Genomic DNA, 20729 nt, shown 5'->3' on the forward strand with positions numbered 1-20729 from the left:
CGGATGCTGGGAGCGTTGAATGCCGTAAATCACCGGGGATATCCACGAAAACGCAAGGCCTATCACGATCGAACATACGCACATTATGATGGACTCCTTTCGCGAAATCTGCCAACAGAATGGTCTACACACTTTACGGTACCTATCCACCGCTATGCAAAGCAGCAGAACCCCTGCCGTTAGCGTCGGCCACGTGTTCAAGATGACGCTTGCTTTGCAGGCCCAGGAGCGCTCGAATCTGTACTCCCGCAGCAACGTGAGGCATTCAAAGGGAACCGCGATGGCACATGCGATGAGTCCAATCAGAGACAGGCATAGCACGAACATGCGGCAGTTCGAGCGACCGTATTTCTGTCTGTAAACGTAGAATACCAACAGATTGCCGAAAGTGCCGGAGATACATATTATAAATAAGTACACTAAAAGTGGGATATGTCGCATGTTTTCCTTTCTGCTCAATTCTTCAAGTAAAAACTCTTCCGAACTGTTAGTTTCTGACGTCGTGTTATTTGTCATAGTTTCTTTGTTACAATTACACAATAAATCAACATACACTTATCACTGCCCTTTGGTAACATACACCATATCATCCACAAACGTCAGATTTATTTTTTCATGTATGCCCTTTACAAATTCGGACACGTGAACTGAACTCAAGTTCTTTCGTCGGATAACCTATGGACCCGACAAGTTCATTAAATAGAAACGTCTACTCTCTACAAACTGTCACTTATCATACAGTTCACACAAGGGTATAACCCTGCTTAGTGTAGTAAACTATTTTAAACCCGCACTGTTGTTTCAATTGCATTATATTCATAACGTATTCAACACTAATATTGAAATATGTTATTCTTACAAGACATAACACGAAACACATTCACTTAACGTCATATCCATTTTGTTCATTGTTGATAAAACCGCATTCTGGTAAGTTATAAATGTATAAACAAACCATGAAACGCATCGAAAAGCAAGTGAAACGTGACAAAGGTCAATACAAATTGTGGTACGTTTGAACAGAGAAGTTGATTTTAGAAGGTAATTTTATAAACATTTAACGGTTCGTTAGCTTCGGTTTATTTTCTTATCAGGTTGTTTGAACAATGTCAGTTACCGTCGTTTGAAAAACAACATAAACCGCGACTAAATTGTGCTACAAACTAAACAACGCAATAAAACTACTTATAACCCGTTATGACCTCGGTAACATAAATAATTACATTATAATAGATTTTATCGTTCAAAAGCGTGTTTAACGGCTGTAATACTGCTCCTCTGTTCAAACATATTTTGGGTTACGTCATCTGTTAATCAATGTAGACAGCTTGATCGATCTATATATAAACAAATACACATACTCAACGCAAGGTTGCTAACCACACATGGGCATTTTTAGCAACTGAACAGTGCGAGTGCTGTGACCACACTCTGGTCATTCATTTGCAAGGATCACATCATCATGGTGCAAGATAAACGGGGTTTTCAGGGGTTTACACACGGGCTCGAAAGAATGTAAACACACCGTTATGAACTTTATTTTTGCAAATATCTCCAGTTATTGGAATACCTTTGCAACTAACTTTAGTGCCGTAATCTTAATATTAGAGAATAAATCCTTAAATACGTCTTAAAGTCTCTATAACGCTCACAATCAACGAAAATTTCGTTAAGTATTTTGTAAAATAAAGTTAACACCTTAACAATCAGTGTTCCTTATAGCAATAGCCAACATTTCAACCCTAGATGTGGTATGATTACATAGATATTTGTAGATACAAAATGCTCGTTTTTATTTATTTGTGGCCACAATTAATTTCCGCGAATATATATATTCATACGACACACCAACACCATGATAGTGTTCATGTGTCGTATGAATAGATATGCAAAACAATAATAAAAACGAGCATTTTGTATCTACAAACATCTTTTTTATCAGACCACATCTGGCGTTGAAATTTCGGCAAATGCCATGAGGAACACTGATTTTTAATTGGTTAAGTTTATTTTACGAACAATTGTACGAAATTTTCGTTGATTTTGAGTAGTAATGTTACTTTAAATCGGTGGTAACATTTCACGTTGCGTGCTGCATAACTGTATTAATGAATGCAGTATACATGTAGATTGAATTTTTGGCCAAGAACACAGGCTTATTACATACAGTAATTCCAATGTATTTCATATTGCCATAAGCAGCATAAAAACTGTCTTTTATGCACTAGTCGAAATTTTTATAATTTTTGTTTTAAGTTATTTGAAATAAAGCACCACTTACCCGTGAGTTTACACCCATAAAAGTTTAATTGGGAACCCCACAAAGTCACGTGATCCTGCACCCTGATCATCTGCGTTTTCAAAGTACGCCTCTATGCGTTAGAGCTCTACTGCACGGTCACCGCATCCCAAACATAGTACCCCTGTGCATAGTCAAACTTGTTGACGCTCTCAATTATTAAGCTACTTTTTATATTGGTAATATCTGGAGCGAATTTAGTCCATATAAAAAGTATCTCTAAATTCTTTGCGCGTCTTATAAATAAGACTACCGTGTGCAACTCTGCCTGCTTAACATAACATCGCAATTTGATTGCTCTACGATCGTTGCCTTTCGGACGTGCATCAAATTCTTTAAAGTGATTTGCTCCTTGTCCAACTTCCGACCAGCATATTCTGTTTGATAACGGGAAACCATTCTGGGCACGAAAGAAGGCATGGGTAACACGCATTTGTTTCTCTTACACGTGTTTGTTTCTAGTGCAAAAATATCATTTTTTAAGAACAATAAAAATAAAATACATGTGCAATAATCAGAATATTTCTACTTGCGGCATCACAAAGATGGATTGAAAAATAACGTGTGAAATACGCCACCGTGAAGTAACGTTTGAATTATTCCATTGAATTTCTGAAAAGATAAAAAAAAAAGATAACTGAATTGCTGATAATTTTACTTAAAGTCAAGGGCTCGGTTATATATTTTTATGAGGCTGTACAAATACTTCTGTTTACCCTCGTACGATAAATTAACATATACCGCGTCTGAATTGTGCTACACATTTGACAAAAAAAAGCAAATACTGGGTAAACAAGAATTCATGGTGTTCACATGTTTATGACTTCCGTGTGGTAAATAATAAATTAATATATTTTGATCGGATGTATACATATTTAATGGCTGGACGAATGCTTCTGTTAGACTCTAAAGACTATATCACAATCAAATGTGGTCACTGTAGACCACCATTACTCGCAATATTAAGACAAAAACCGTACGGTTCGTAGACCACATTTTGTATGTCAATATTGCATCCAAGTACAGTCCAAAGCCAGTACCGGACACCGTGTCATGTAACTACTGCTGTGTCTTCAAAACGTTCGGCGAGGTAGTGAAACCACTATCCACATAAGGACAATTACGATTCCGCTTGGCGATTCTTTCAAGTTCTGGGAGTCAGCGAAGTCAGCGGATCGAGGGATGACGGTACTCGGTGATTAGCAAAACCGCCCGCAGAAGTTACCATATCCGACCACCAAAGACAATGTAGTGAAACCACTATCTATGTACGGACAATAACCATTCCGCTTGGTGATTCTTCGGACTCGGGTGACTCTCGCCCCGGTAACCAACCAATGACATTATACATATACACATGTAAAGATTTGAGTAAATAAAGGAAACGAAGCACCTAGTTGACCCTTTATCTGTGCGAATGCAGGTTGGTTGTAAAGTGTTCTATTTACTATCGTATCTCACGAGAAATAAGAAACAGATGCAACAGTTTGCTTTCAATACGCGATGTTTCAGTGTTGCAATGACGACCAATGTCCTAAGTTAATCTGCTCCACAGGTAGTTAGCGTTAGCAAAGACCTATAGATAACATATAACAAAGACCTATAGATAACATCTATAGGTCTTTGTATAGGTCTTTGGCGTTAGTGAACCCGTCTCCCACTGTATTATTATTTTTGTCATAAATAGAAGACAATGTGCTATAAATGTGTTTTTTTGTGTTTTTGATGCGTGCTCTATTGCTGTCTCCCGCTGTATTATTATTTGTCATAAATAGAAGACCATGTGCTATAAATGTGTTTTTGTGCTGATGATGCGTGCTCTATTGCGGTCTCCCACTGTATTATTATTTATTGTCATAAATAGAAGACCATATCCTATAAATGTGTTTTTTTTGTGCTTTTGATGCGTGCTCTATTGCTGTCTACCACTGTATTATTATTCTTTGTCATTAATAGAAGACCATGTGCTATAAATGTGTTTTTTGTGCTTTTGATGCGTGCTCTATTGCTGTCTCCCACTGTATTATTATTATTTGTCATAAAAAGAAGACCATGTGCTATAAATGGGTTTCTCTTGTTGTTGCAGCTGCAATTTCGCTTTGTTTTATCATACGGTATGCACGGTTGATAACGTGCATTAAGGTACAACATGATAACTGTTGACTCTCATTCAATTGAATAAAAGTCTAGATCAATTATGTTGGTGTGTTTTCTCTCATAGCATACACCAGCCAGTGTTTCGGTGAACAATACATACAACGTGAAAATAGTGGGTTCGGGGATCGGTATTAAGAAAGATTATAAGAAAAGCGCAAGTCAAGATAAAGGCCAATGCACAGCAATAAAAATATGAACTGGTTTATGCAATCAACGAACATACTACTACTTGATCATTTATTTCTTTAAAATTCAAGCAACACATAAGCACATGTAATACATTTATTTGCAATTTATCTAATCATATAACATTTCAACAACTTAATATTTTTCATAACATAATTACAATAGATTTAAAACAATACAATCAAAAGAATGATCAACCCACACATATAATTGTCTTACTTACACATTTAGAACACAGCATTGTGAAATTGAATGCATTTAGGGTACTGCCCATTCAAGGATTGTGTTGACCATTTATCAATCTAGATTTCGGTGAAGCAGAATCTCACATGATTAAATACTCCAATCAATTTACATGAAATCCTTGCACAACTTATTTTAGAAAAAAAGAAAGACAGAGCAGACAGCTGCAGAAAACTATGTTTTGGAAAAACTGGTAAATTGTTTATGTAGATTTTGTCCATAATTATTGACTAAAATGGAATAAATTACTATCACTGCAATCCTGTTTTAAAGTCAGGGATGCAAAATAACAAGGTTTTTATGTTTTATGCACCTGCCTTTAACAATTTAGAATATGCAGTAAAATATTATTGTAGAATTTATCCCAAAGTATTCCTAGCTAGGTTAGATGATAAAATAAACCACGTACTCATTACTACCACTTATAAGTGCATGTATATGTTTTGCATGAACATTGAAAACATTTTACAAAGTCATCTGACCTATTTTTGGCATCCATCATTTAAATGCCCAACCTTAAGACTTAACAGTATTAAATCATTTAATGCAAATATTAGGGAAACATAATTGACATTTACAATAGTAACAACAAAGAGCTGTTAACAGCTTGTCATGCTTCAATAAGATATACATCCTGTAACAGATTACAACCAGGGACCTATACATTTGTATAGGTCCCTGTTACAACTGAATAGCTACTTCATGGGAATACCATAGAGGCTGACGAGTATTTGTAAGGAGTGTAAGGATTGACAAGTAAATGACATAAACACAAATTAAGTCAGAACAATAGCCACATTCAGTTTCACCCGTCCCTTAAGTACACACCTATGGCCATACATCTGACTGATTCTCGCCACAAACATGTACCAAAAATTATGCTTATAGCTTGGGGCCGTCTTATGAAAATAATGGTCCAACACATGTAACCCTTTGCATGCTGGGAAATTTGTCGCCTGCTAAAATGTTGTCTGCTGAATTTCTAAAATTAGCATTTTCTTCGAATTTTTCAAAGAATACTATCAGAATAGCAAACAATTTGGATCCTGATGAGATGCCACATTCTGTGGGGTCTCATCTGGATCCAAACTGTTTGCAAAGGCCTTCAAAATTCTGTTCCAGCACTGAGAGTTAAATTGGGATACAACTTTTGAAGACGTATAATTGATAAGCACCAACAATTTCACCCGCATCATGCAAATAGAGGTATTATGCCATATGTGGCCAGCCTAATTCCAGACAAGCCTACGCATCTGCACAGTCTGGACAGGACCTACTCTGTTCACTGATGGAACCACGACACCTTGCGTGAATGTCTACTGGACAGCGTAACTCCTGACCATACTGTTGATTACGCGGGCTGGTCTGGAGTGACGCTGGCTGCATATGGCATAAGAGCCATTTTTGCATGACACAGTAAATTATAAATAATTTAATTCAGTTTTTCTGTTCATTTCAATGGTATCATTTACATGTTTATAAACATATTCATAGTAAATGTTTATTTATTCTAAACTTAAATGTCAGTCTTAACTTAAATTCATGTTTAGAACTTCGACAAGAAATTTAAATGATATTTCTTTCTTTTACAAGGTCAAGAACGAAGTATTGCATGACAAATCTTAGTCACCGTGGTGTAATGGATATGGTGTCCGCCTAGCGACCGGGAGGTCACGGGTTCGATCCCTGCTGTGGGAGCGTTCTTTCGATCTCCCATATAGACACCAAGTGCTGGTTCTAGGCCCAGGAAATGGACTCGAGAGCATTTCAAACAAGTAGGAATTACTTTCTATGCAATCGAGCTAAAATAAATAGGTTTAAACTAAATCTTAGTCATCATAGGAATAAATGAATCATTTAAAACACACCTTTTATTGCTCTATCATCATCGATCAAAACCTTAAGACCTTTGATATGTTCCATAGAGTCAAAGCATAACATATTGAGATAATGATACTCCCAAATACATGTATGCAAATATGAACATTATAATTTCTTTTGCTAAAGCTCTTCACGAGACCTTTTATGAAACACTTTATAAATATGTTTAAAGTTAGAAAATGTAATATACTGGGAAATGTTTTAAACATGCATTACAACAGTTTCCGATCATTAATCCTTAACAAAAGTTGAATTATAGAAAATAAGTATCCTAAATACAAAACTAAAACTGTGAACCCGTATCACAAAAGAGTGATTTGATAAAATTTGCTTTATATTTCATTCATTTCAATTTTCAGATAAATGTTATCACTAAATGTATTGTCCATTAATGTCATTGTATTTATGCTCCCACTCCATTCATACATCTTGTGTTACTTGTATTTGTATTCTCAAACATTAACCCTTTGCATGCTGGGTTATTTGTCTTCTGCTAAAATGTTGTCTGCTCAATTTCTAAAATTAGCATATTCTTCGTTTTTTTTCAAAGAATACTATCAGAATAGCAAACAGTTTAGATCCTGATGAGACGCCACGTTCTGTGGCGTCTCATCAGGATCCAAACTGTTTGCAAAGGCCTTCAAAATTCGGTTCCCGCACTGAAAGGGTTAAGGACAGCATCAATCAACATTCCAGAGCACTTATATACATATTAAAGCATTGCACAATAGATGATGAATTGTATTCATATAAATAAGCATTTATACAATGTTATTTGTTCCAGCGATAATGTAGGTAAGTATATAATATGTATAGACCATGAAAGTAAACTGGTATACCAGTAACATTGTCTCACAAAATAAAGTCACCAGTGTAACATGAGATAAAAGTATTAATATAGCTCAGGTCTTTAGCAAAATGTTTGTAAAAACACATCAGGTTGTTGGTATTTTACACAGATTCAAATATAATTAAGAACTTTACTTATGGAAAATATGATACACAATAATATGGTCCTTCCATTCAACTGACAACTTAACTGTAAAAACATAAACACTGTTTTCATGAAAAACATTTTGGCTTAATAATAGCTGTAATAGTAAACACTTAATATTTATACTTTATATTAACATGTATTGCAGAGCCCATTAGTACTATATAGCATTTCAACTTAATAAAATGAACTGCTTTACATACAATCATAAATGCCGTTCAAAATGACTCAGTATTACATATAGAGCAACTGCTTTATGCCAATGGACCAAGTTACTTGTGCTACTGTATGTCTCCTTATACAAACAAGTTTTAGCAATGATTATCACAAACTGGGTGAAAATACTATTTTTTCCATGGAATGCTACAAGACGTCAGAAGTGAGAACGGTCTTGATATCAGCCAGGACGTTGGACAGAAGGGCGCCCTCTGCTGACTTCCCGTCTACAGTTATCTCCCCATTATTCTGTGATAAAATAAAACTATGTGTTACCGTTGGAATCTACACAATCAATAAATCCAAGTCAGTTAAAGGATTACACAAATTGCAACAAGGATATATGTTGCCTTCAACAGGAGAGCTTTTAGATAAAGAATATCAATTGATATGTTAGTTATTGACCATTGTGTCACTGGAATTATCAAAGATAAAATGAAGTTTACTTAAATAGTTATCTTCAATAATTTGATACACAAATATTCCTAAAAATAAAACTGTTCATTCCAATAACATGTAATGACAAACTTTGAAGAATTATATCATCATTATTTACTAAGGATATTAAATATGATCCGCACTCGGTGAAAAAGGGGTTTAAGGCATTTGCGTAAAGTGTTTCCAAATTAGCCTGTGCAGTCCACACAGACAACACTTTTTGCCTAAACTGGATTTTTGCTAAGAAAAGACTTTCTTTAACAAAAAATATCATATGGCTGAAAGTTTCGTCCCTAATAAGCCTGTGCAGACTGCACAAGCTAATCTGGGCCGACATTTTCGCACATGCATTAAGCCCAGTTTTCACAGAACGCGACTCATATGCAAGATCTCAATCTGCTCCAGTAGTCATTAAGTTTCTAAGCTTCAGTTTTGCAGGTCAATGGAAATATCTCAACATTTTCTATGTACAGTCTATCGTGTTGGCAACATACAAAGGATAAAACCTTTTTTCAATAATTATGTGTTTTAAACATTTGAATGTCAACAAACTGAAATAGGAAACTAGGAGGCAAAGATGATGCATCATTAATCAGGACACACTACTCACATATTTGACTAGGAGACACAAGTGGTGTCCCTGTATAGAGCGACCATAGAGGGAGGCACTACCTTCCACCTTCTCCACCACTGAAACCAAACAAGCACAAATATCAATTAACAAGTCTAGGTAGAAGGCTAATCCAGAATTAAAACCACATGTCACAATAGTCCTTTATTGCATTCAGAAGAAGGCTGTGAGTTCCCTTCAAGAAGAATTTGAACAGTAAAAGGCGACTTCATGGAACCTTTGAACAAGATTTAATATCCTATATACTTCTTTGATACACATGCTGTACATAGGGTGTGGAGAGATACAGTCAACCAAAAGTGCATAACAAAGCCCTAAGTAATACATGTTTAAGAAGCAGATATGCCCTTGTTACACTCCTTCTCCAAACAGTCACAGCAAATTAATGGCAGTTAGCATTTCTATGTATGTGTATCAAGAATAATTGACAGGCTTAACTTAATACATTTATGGTCCTTTTTTTTAGTGTTACTATATATTTTCTGGATTTAATGAAACAAATAAAATGGCCATTCAATATTGTATAATTCAGACATAAAATTGAAATGCCATTAATGCTCAAACGAAATAAAATGTACTGGACACTGTGAAATGTTAATGAGATTCAGCTGAAATAAGCCTGATTTTTATCCAATAGTGTATCCACAAATACCTTTAAAATGATTGTAGAAGCATATTCTGAGCAGGGAGACATCAAAGCTGTTCTCCAGTGGCGTGCATTTCATGGTGGACTTCTCGGTGAGATCTCCTGAACTCAGCAGTGAGGCAAACTCAGAACTGAAAGGGAGAGAACGCTGAACTTGAAGGGAGAGAACTTTGGGCTTAAAGGGAGAAAACTCTGGACAGAAATGAAGTAATCTGGACTGAAAGGGAAAGAACTCCGGACTGAATTGGAGAGAACTCAGGAGTGAAAAGAAGTGAACTCTGGAACGTAAAGGCGAGAACTTTGGACTGAAAAAGAGAGAACTCACAAATGGAAGAAGATAGAAATCATAACAGCAAAGAAGAGAACTCTAGAATGTAAGGGAGAGAACTATGGACTGAAAGGAAGTACTCAGGACTGAAAGGGAGAGATCTCTTTACTGAAAGGGAGAGAACTCTGGACTGTAAGGTAGAGAACTGATGACTGAAAGGAAGTGAAATCTGGACTGAACAGGAGATAACATTATACAGAAAGGAAGAAAACTCTGGTCTGTAAGGATGATAACTCATAACTGAAACAGAGGGAACTCATTAATGAAAGGGATAGAAATTGTGACTGAAAGGGAGAGAACTCTGGAATATAATGGAGAGAACTCAGTAATGTAAGGGAGATAATTTTGGACTGAATGGAAGACAACTCCAAATTGAAAGTTAAATTTCTCAGAACTGAAAGGAAGATAACCTTGCACTGAATTTGATACACCTCAGGACTGAAAGGGCATGACTTTAAACAATAAGGGATAATTAAACATGTCAGTGTTTGCAATCTACAATTGTATAGTACATAAGTGCAGTTTCTAGTTGTAAAATCCTTTATAACTATATGTGTTCATTATCACTAGCATGTATAATACACTTAAGTCTTTCAAATTTCAGATTAAAGACATCATTCAATGTTTAAATTTGTGGTTGAACCGACCCATGCAAATCGAAAATAATATTTGGAAAACCAGGCTTTATTCACATGCATAAGGTAGCATCCCAGTCCACAGAGGCTTATCTGCAACAACACTTTCTGCTCTTATGGAACTTTTCGATTACAGAAAGTCTCTTCCCAAGAAAAATCCAGTCTAGGCGGACAATGTTATCCCAGATAAGCTTGTGGTATACTTAACTCACATACATATACCAGGTCCTAGACAACAGCTCAAATATTTTGGATCAATCCTCAAAAAAAACATAATCACTATAACATTTAAAAAAGTTATACCTTTTGCAAGGAAGGGCAGACATAAATGAGCTGCAGTTGAAAGTAAGACGGAAATCCACTTTCTCATGTGTTGAACCTTCTGCCATCTGAAATTATGCAACAGGAGTCAGAGTTGGCTTTACATGAGTCGCGTTGTGAGAAAACTGGGCATAATGCATGTGCGTAAAGTGTCGTCGCAGATTAGCCTGTGCAGTCTGCACATGCTAATGTGGGACGACACTTTCCGCCTAAACTTGGTTTTCGGTAAGGAGGGTCTTCCTTGAAACTAAAAATACCATAAAAGCTGAAAGTGTCGTCCCTGATTAGCCTGTGCGGACTGCACAGGCTAATCTGGGACAACACTTTACGCACACGCATTATGCCCAGTTTTCTTAAAAGTGACTCGTATAATCCCTTAAATGTTTGAAAAAATTTGTATCTATAATTGACACCAGCCATCCTACAGTCCATAAATGCACAACTCATCCATTGACATAAGATATCGTTTTTGCCTGGCAACACTTGTACACGATTTTGTAACCAGTAACATAAACTGCTTGGTCTTTTTTGATATAATAATTAAGTTATATTAAAACCAGTGCAGTAAGAGTAAAACTAACAATTTTATATAATAAACAGTCATGTCAAACCAATAGTATTATGCTCAACAATCCATCTTGTTCTAAAATCCACACTAGTAATTTCAATACTTTCCACAAGTAAAACAAAATATTCTGAACAATTGATTTTACCTTAACCATGTAAGTGAGAGTGCCTCGTAGTTTTGTGGGCTGCACAAGGCTGTCAACAGAGAAGGCGAACTGTCCCTCATTACTGAGCCCTGCAGGCAGAACAAAGGGCACCTGCACTGCATCATGGCTGGCCTGGCCCATCTGGAATAGGGGTGTTGTAAGATATTTGTGGTGCGTTCTGAGAAAACTGGGCATAATGCTTGTGCGTAAAGTGTCATCCCAGATTAGCCTGTGCAGTACGCACAGGCTAATCAGGGACGACACTTTCCACTTTTATGACATTTTTTGTTTAAATGAAGTCTCTTCTTAGCAAAAATCCAATTTAGGCGGAAAGTGTCGTCCCTGATTAGCCCTTGCGGACTGCACAGTCTTATCTGGGACGACACTTTATGCACATGCATTATGCCCAGTTTTCTCAGAACACGACTCATTTTAGCCTTGAACTCAGAAAACAAGACTTTAGGCATGTGCCCAAAGTTTTGTCCAAGATTAGCCTGTTAAGTTTTCATGTGTTCATCAGGGACAACACATTACGCTCTTATTGTTAGTTTTGTTTACTGAAAGTCTCTTTTTATAGAGAATCCCGTTTGAGGGAAATGTGTCTTCTATGCAACTGGGGAAATGTGTCGCCCATGATTTATCTGAACAAACTGTACAGGCTTATCTAGATGGACTCTTTACGCACATGCATCAAGCCAATGTTTCCAGAGGGAGGCTCATGTAAAATAAAATATTCACACATTTTCTAGGTCAAGAGCAATGCTTAAATAAACAAGAAACCATCGGAGACGGGTGATGCTCCCCAAAGTTTTTTTTGGTCACAATATTGCACTATATATTCAGATAAAAGGAAACATCTTGAGGGGCATAACTTTGGACAAAATAATCCGATGGATGGTTTAGCAACTTAAAAAATTCAAAGGGCCATAACTCTGTGAAAAATCATCCAACCAGAACCGGCTGATAATATGCACATGTCCTCTTGGTAGTGAATCTTCCCATAAAGTTTCATTGAATTCCGGTCATTAGTTGCTGAGAAATAGCCCGGACAAGAATTGCACTATATGTACAGTTAATGGAAAATTTCAAAGGCCGAAACTCTGTGAAAAATCATCCAACCAGAACCCGCTGATGATATGCACATCTCCTCTTGGTAGTGAAGCTTCCCATAAAGTTTAATTGAATTCCGGTCATTAGTTGCTGAGAAATAGCCCAACAAAAAATTGTGCACGGACGGACAGACAGACGCACACACACATGCAAACAAACACGCACGGACAGATGAAGCGGCGACTATATGCTCCCCCCAAAATAAATTTTGGGGAGCATAATAAAATGTCTAGATAATACCCTAATACCCATACTGAGTTAACCAAAACTTTTCATTTTTAATAGATACTTTTGCTTTACCAACAATTTGTCAAACACATTTTTGCAAGGAAAAGGAGATAATAAGCTGAACAGGAAGGAAAATAAACTGAAAACGAGGAAATATGATGAAAAGAAGAACAATCACTCCCATGGCAGGTAAAGTGCTGGTGCGTACTCACCCCTCTTGAGAGTTTAGTGTTGAGTGTATCCATGACGTTAAACTCAAGGTTGTTGACAAGGTGTGGAGTGAGGTTTGTGAACACGACCGAGAGGATCAGCTGGTCTCCACGCTGGGGACTCACACGGGTCTCATACATCTACAATGGAACAAGCAGGATCTAACATGTGCTTCCATTACCCTGTCTTATCAAATTTGTTTAGGAGTTTTGTTCATCAAAGTCGTTTAGGACTTTTGTGAATACATGAAGAGCATTTGCAATAGTTTAAACAAATCAATGGGTTAGAATAACTGGGCAAACCATATGATTTAAGGACATATAGGAACTGACACTATCTTTATTAAATGTGTTCAGGACTTTTATTTATTAGCCAGCAATACTACAAACAAATATGCTGGACAATGTTTCATAAAATTTGGTATGAAATGAGAACAAGTGTCAGATTGTTTGTTAACCTACAAAAAAAAAAGCTTTTTATATAACCTCAACATGTTCATAAATCTTAAACTTTTGAGTATTGGCCTGCTGCCATTTCATGTTTACATCGTCCTTTCACAAAAGTAATGTAGTGAGATTTGTGATTTAAAAATATAAGCTAGGTCGTTTACACATGGGTCTTAGGCTGAATGCTCCCAGAGTTGCTCCAGACAAGCCTGCACAGTGGAGCAGTCTGGTCAGGAGCTACACTGTCTGCTATATAATCACGCAAGGCAAAGGGTACACTGGTCACATAAGACATAAGACCCATTTCACATACGTGTCTCATATGATGGCCATGAAAAGGCTCACTTCTAATATGAATGAAACATGATGACTACCTTCCATATTTACTATACATGTAACCTTTATCACTGCTTATAATTGCACTCTTGATATCATACTGCATAAGAATCTGGTTCTTACCATTTTAATAGAAGCATTTTCAGCTAAGAGTCTATAACTTGACATCGGCTGAAAATAAACAGAATAAAAGACTTAAGACAAAAATATTCAAACAACTGCTGTGCCCCCATCTCTATTAAACTCTGATCTTTAAGAAGGCAAACTGGTTTCAGCATTACAATTCTAGAAACATTACACCTCATCCACAATACTTCACACACATCCAACAATAGAAACAAGAGTTCCAAACTGTCACAAGATACGCCCGTTCGAAGGTTTTGGACACCATGCTCAATGCTTGAAATGCACTAAGTGACCTCGAGACCTAGTTATTGACCCGGCATGACCCATATTTGAACTTGACCTAGATATCATATAGATGTAACATCTGACTAAATTTGGTGAAGATCAGATGAAAACAACTTCAATTAGACAGCGGTCACCATGCTAAATGCTTGAAATGCATTATGTAACCTTGTGACCTCGTTTTTGACCCGGAATGACCCATATTCGAACTTGACCTACATATCATCTAGACACAACTTCTGACCAAATTAGGTGAAGATCAGATGAAAACTACTTCAATTAGAGAGCGGACACCATGCTAAATGCTTGAAAAGCACTAAGTAACCTCGTGACCTAGTTTTTGACCCAGCATGACCCATATTTCAACTTGACCTACATATCATCTAGACACAACTTCTGACAAAATTTGGTGAAAATCAGATGAAAACTACTTCAATTAGAGAGCGGACACCATGCTTAATCCTTGAAATGCACTCAGTGACCCCTTGACCTTGTTTTTGACCTGGCATGACCCATATTCGAACTTGACCTAGATATTGTCTAGACACAACTTCTGCCCAAGTTTGGTGAAGATCGGATGAAAACTATTTGAATCAGAGAGCGGACACTGCTGTGGACACCACCTGCCCGCTGCCCGCCAAGGGTGAAACTATAATACGTCCCGTTTTTAAAAACAGGCGTATAAAAATAAATAAAGTACTTTGGAAAGGAACATGGTCAATCTTAAAAAAGCTGGGGAGGAGTTTATAATATAATTGGCAAAAAATGGTAAAATCCACGATCTACAATGACCACAGTGAACATATTTGGTTGTCAGACATTAAATGCTTAATATACATCTGTGATGAATTGAAGACTTAATTTAAAAATTCCGAATATTTCATCAGCACCTGGTTGTAAACACTACCTTGGCTGTAACAGGTGTTTCTAGCTGTGAAGGGTCAACCACTTCTTGGGACGGCGTAGTTATTCCCCCTGCCTCCTCATAATCCCCTGCCTTCAACTTTGACTTCTTTGATTTCTTCTCCTTCTTTTCTCTTTTTTCCTTCTTCTCTTTCTTTTTCTTTTTGGAATGTGCCTGAGCAAAGAATGCATCACACTTTCATTGGTTAATTCAGCAAGCAGTGGGTTAAGTTGATAGTTCAAGGGAATAACCAAATTTTTAAGTAGCATTTCTATCAAGTAAAAGCATTATATAACAAGAGCACCGCAGCTGCCAGTGCAGTATTGAATAAATGAAAGCTTGTCATAAATGTTTTAGTTTTTTTTGTTATTAGAGGTCACAGTGACCTTGACCTTTGACCTAGTGACCCAAAAACTGATGTTGTAACACCAAATGAGAGATAGACTATAATAGACCCCTCCCTGCGCAGGTATCAAACATTTCCAAGCCAAACAAAACATTTCTGTATAAGTTTTCAGGCAGTTACTGCATCCTGTGGAAACTGGGCTTAATGCTTGAGTGTAGAGTCACCCCTGATTAGACTGTGCAGTCCGCACAGGCCTATCAGGCACAACACCTCCTCTTTTTATGGTTCTTAAGGAAGTCTCTTAATATTAGCAAAAATACAGTTTAGACAAAAAGTGTCGTCTGTGATTAGCCTGTGCAAACTGCACTGCCTAATCTGGGACAACTCTTTACACATGTGCATTAAGCCCAGTTTTCCCTGAACGAGCCTCCCCCAATATTGGTGCTTACTGAAGTGTCGACCTTGGCCTCGTCCCCTGATGTTATATCCTGAACAGGGGTGACCTTGACCTCTGTGGTGGGTTTTCCCTGGGGTTCACTGTGGGCAGGGCTTTGTGCATCAGTGCTGGACATCCAGAACTCGTAGTCATTCATCTGAAATCATTTGTTGTGTAATTTTAAATTCAGGTTATGCTGATGTGTTTAATGTCATGCCATGTTACATTGTTGTTATGCTGATGTTTTATGTTGTGTAATGTCTCAGTGTTATTATGCTGATGCATGTGTGTTCTTTGTAAGAAAACTCTTAAGTATTATGATTAAACAAGAACTTAAAAGTGTGTACAATGAACAAAACATGTGTCCATCGTGCTAGAATGCCCCCATCCCACTTTCTACTTTTGTCTCATAAATTCTGCTTATGTAACAAATAAAGCTGTTTATGGCCAATTTTTTCACCTCAAGGTGTGACCATGACCTATGAGGAAAGGAGCTTGATGATACATACTACACTTGTGGTACGATATTTTAAATTGCATGATGAATAAAAAAGGTACAACCCAGACAAGCATAATTATGGATGAGACAGGAATTTTCAAGATGTACATATTGCAACTTTGACACTTCAATCTGAGGATCAGACGCGGTTGTAAAACGCAAGACTCTATGCGTACTCTTATAATGGTTTACATTTGTGGCAAGTTATTTCCAAATCCATCAATATATTGCACATTTAGGGCTGAAATAGGAATTACAGTTTCATGGCCAAATGTGACCTGGGGTCACCAATTTACTTATAATTCTACTATGTAAAACAGTTGATCATGTAGTTTAGTTACCTTTTCGACACCACAGGATTAATTTACACACAACTATGTAGAGAACCTCTTATAAATGCTACATACCAAATATGAAAGCCCAAAGATTTGCAGTTTCATATAACAAGATTTGTCTTCTATATATGTCAACAATTGGTGGGGCCAGAGGTACAATTTTAGCAAACTTTGTAGAGGACCACGATACAATGCTACAAACTAAATATTGAATCTCTGAGCTGTTAAGTTCCAGAGGATATTTTTCATTTGCAAAATCTCTTTTCGGGCCCAGATACCTAATTAATCAATGACCAGGAAAGATTTTACCAATTTTCAAAGAAGACCACCAAAGAACATTCCTGTAAAATTTCATCAAATTGTGCTTCAGGGAATGTCGTTTGAATAAAAACATTATGGATACATGGACATACTGAAAAACACTGTCATGGTTACCTTTAAGTTCACACTTAGCACAACCCATGAAAATGTTGTGCTCAGGTGAGCTAAACAGAAGCAAAAGTTCAAAATCTTTTTTTTACTGACATTTGGTATAAATGCAAAATAAAAAAGACTGCTTAATACATTCCTTAAAAAAAACGGCATTCTCAGTATCATTGTAACATTTTTTTTTCAATTATAACATATGTATTAAAATATGCAATAAATGTTCCAATACAGAAATGACAAGACATACAACTTAAAAAATTCTTCCCTACAAAATTTTCACCAAAATTGGTACAGCATTTAAACAGACATCAAAAAGGATTAAATCCCGCTGAAAGGAATTAACACTAGATGGCTACAGAATCATGCCTATGAGATGCCCAACCCTTACCTTGTCTGTGCTGTTGGTTGCGGTGGCGCCCCTGGAGGGCATGTCCTTGTCCCGCGGGGAGGAGAGCGGTGTGTTGTCCCCAGCGATCTCCTCGTGGTCCTCTTTTAGAAGGCTGGGCTCATCAGCCTCCCCTGGTATGGACTGCTTTTTGCGCTTCCTCTGAAACATTTGTCAGGTGGTTATGGCCTTCTGTGGTTTCATCGAGCATTAAGGGAAGGAGATGGATGATACACATGTCACTCTTTCTCATAATGATTGTAATTTATGAATTTATTTTGATATTGCATGATAAATGGCATATTAAAACAATATGTGTTTGTGAAACACTATGTCCTCCCCCCATATATTTGACCTTTGACCTTGAAGGATGACCTTAACCTTGACCTTTCACCACTCATAATGTGCAGCTCCATGCGATACACATGCATGCCAAATATCAAGTTGCTATCTTCACTATTGCAAAAGTAATGTCCAATGTTAAAATTTGGGGCAAACAAACCAACAAACAGACAGGGCAAAAACAATATGTCCCCAGTATAGACTGGGGAACATAAAAATATGACCTACATCATTAAAAATGATTCTTACCCAAAATGCGGCCAGCTTAGATCCAGACCAGCCAGGGCAGTATGGTCAGAAGCTATGCTGTCCGCATAAAATCACCCAAGTTGTGTGGTCTCATTTGTGGACAGGGTATGTAGGTTGCATAAGGTATAAAACCCAATCTGCACAGGTTAACTCGGGACAACACTTTCAGTCTCAATTGGATTAACACTAACAGACTTCCTTTATACAACAAGATGTGTTTGTGAAACACAATGTCCCTCTATATGATGTTTGACCTTGAAGGATGACCTTGACCTTGTGAATGATGACCTTGACCTTCACCACTCAAAATGTGCAGCTCCATAAGATACACATGCATGCAAAATTTCAAGTTGCTATCTTCAATATTGCAAAAGTATTCATAAAATAAGCGATTTGGACCACATATATTTGACCACTGACCTTGAAGGATGACCTTGACCTTTCACCACTCAAAATGTGCAGCTCCATGAGATGCACATGCATGCCAAATATCAAGTTGCTATCTTCAATATTGCAAAAGAACTCATAAAATGAGCGATTTTGGCCACATATATTTGACCTCTGACCTTGAAAGATGACCTTGACCTTTCACCCCTCAAAATGTGCAGCTCCATAAGATACACATGCATGCCAAATATCAAGTTGCTATCTTGAATATTGAAATATTGCAAAAGTGTACATTAAATGAGCGATTTTGACCCATATATTTGACCTTTGACCTTGAAGGATGACCTTGACCTTGACTTTTCACCACTCAAAATGTGCAGCTCCATGAGATACATATGCATGCCAAATATCAAGTTGCTATCTTCAATATTGCAAAAGTTATTGCAAATGTTAAAGTTGGCGCAAACCAACAGACCAACCAACAGACCAACAGAGAGGGCAAAAACAATACGTTCCCCACTACTATAGTGGGGGACATAAAAACTACCTATATAGCAGAGAGTGCTGTCCCTGATTAGCCCGTGTACAACCATTAAATCCCCATTTTGCCAGAGCAAGGCTCAAATGAAAGATGTTGGTAATGGTCTTTATAAAGAATCTGGATATTGATATTATTGAAATTGAAATAAGCAAGTTTGCTGAACTAGCATTAACTCTTATATATATTGCACTACCTTTGTCTTCATGAAGTTATCTCAGCCCATTTATCTCCATATTATATAAGAATCTGTGGTCAAACTAAAACATCTGTTGATGCTTGGGGAAAAATAAGATTATAAGACCACCAGTATACGTTTGAGAATCTCTGCAGGTCTGATTTATAATTAACAAGTGAAGGGCTTCAAAATCTCTGCTTAATGTATCACAGCTTGAATTCAAAACAATAACTCGTATCTTGTAATGATATGCCCATGATGAAAGTGATGCATTTCAACACATATTTTCATTCAATTACCTTTTGGTTTTCAAGAGGTATAACCCCTTCAAATCAAACAAATCAAAACTTTAAAAAAGCATGAATTATTCTACTTATATACTATACAACATAAACAACTACAAACCTTTTCCCGTTCTTCCTTTCTGCTGTCTCTACTCTTCTTTTTATCCTTTTTGCTTTCCTTTTCTTTTTTCTTGTGCTTCTTTTTCTCTTTGGGTTGTTCTTCTGGCTCTGGTAACTTGTGGTCAGGCACAATCCTGTGGGTGCGTACTGGTAGTATCTCACCAGGTCTCAGAGGTCTGGAAAGGCACAAATAAAAATGTAATTTTTTATCAGCATTTATTGTTTATATAACATCATATTTTGTATGATTTTCAGATGGACAACCGGCAGCAAGAGTTAATCACATTTTGCTGAAAACAGCTTACATAAAATCGAATTCGTAAGCAAGCCTGCAATGTGTCCATAGGAAACAAGTGCTCCTAATAGTTGGGACAGATCACTTATAAGAAATGTGTTTAGAAGGATCATGAAAGCAAGGATCTATGGACAGGTGTTACACTCAAAACCTATTACCAAATTCATCTACATAACTAAAATATATTGTACACATTATAAACTACTCTTACTGAAAGATATTGAACATATCAGAACATACTCATCTAGGTCTATGTCAAGTTTCTTGTAACGTTGGTCACCTCCATCTTCTTCCTTGTCTGACACGGCTTCAGCACCCTGAAATATTGTACATCTATCCATTGCTCTGTGGAAATAACATTAAATGCATGTGCGTAAAGTGTCGTCCCAAATAAGCCTGTGAAGTCAGCACAGACTTTTCAGGGCCACCAATTTCTGCTTAAACTGTATTTTCACTAAAAGGAGACTTCATTGAAACAAAAAATATAAAAGGGGAAAGTGGTGTCCCTGATTTGCCTGTGTGGAATGCACAGGCTAATCTGGGACTACACTTTCCCATAAACCCCCTTTCCACAGA

The 20729-nt window shown here is 37.0% G+C and overlaps 1 protein-coding gene across 3 annotated transcripts in view; it reads right to left on the bottom strand.

Moving 5' to 3' along the window:
• Positions 1–4724: 4724 nt before the first annotated feature.
• Positions 4725–20729, bottom strand: part of LOC127853107 (AP-3 complex subunit delta-1-like) — a 60544-nt gene continuing 44539 nt past the window's right edge. For all 3 annotated transcript variants that reach the window (XM_052387328.1, XM_052387327.1, XM_052387326.1), the window contains exons 22-33: positions 20394–20470; positions 19860–20034; positions 17764–17922; positions 16126–16269; positions 15334–15504; positions 14142–14189; positions 13239–13376; positions 11689–11829; positions 10958–11043; positions 9698–9822; positions 9025–9104; positions 4725–8225 (exon numbers count right to left, since the gene is read on the bottom strand). In XM_052387328.1, coding sequence (XP_052243288.1) covers positions 8124–8225; positions 9025–9104; positions 9698–9822; positions 10958–11043; positions 11689–11829; positions 13239–13376; positions 14142–14189; positions 15334–15504; positions 16126–16269; positions 17764–17922; positions 19860–20034; positions 20394–20470 — 1446 coding nt within the window. In that variant the 3' untranslated portion in view covers positions 4725–8123. The remainder of the gene's footprint in view (positions 8226–9024; positions 9105–9697; positions 9823–10957; positions 11044–11688; positions 11830–13238; positions 13377–14141; positions 14190–15333; positions 15505–16125; positions 16270–17763; positions 17923–19859; positions 20035–20393; positions 20471–20729) is intronic.

Source organism: Dreissena polymorpha, chromosome 12 (genome assembly GCF_020536995.1).
Source record: "Dreissena polymorpha isolate Duluth1 chromosome 12, UMN_Dpol_1.0, whole genome shotgun sequence".
In the NCBI taxonomy this organism is placed as follows: Eukaryota; Metazoa; Mollusca; class Bivalvia; order Myida; family Dreissenidae; genus Dreissena; species Dreissena polymorpha.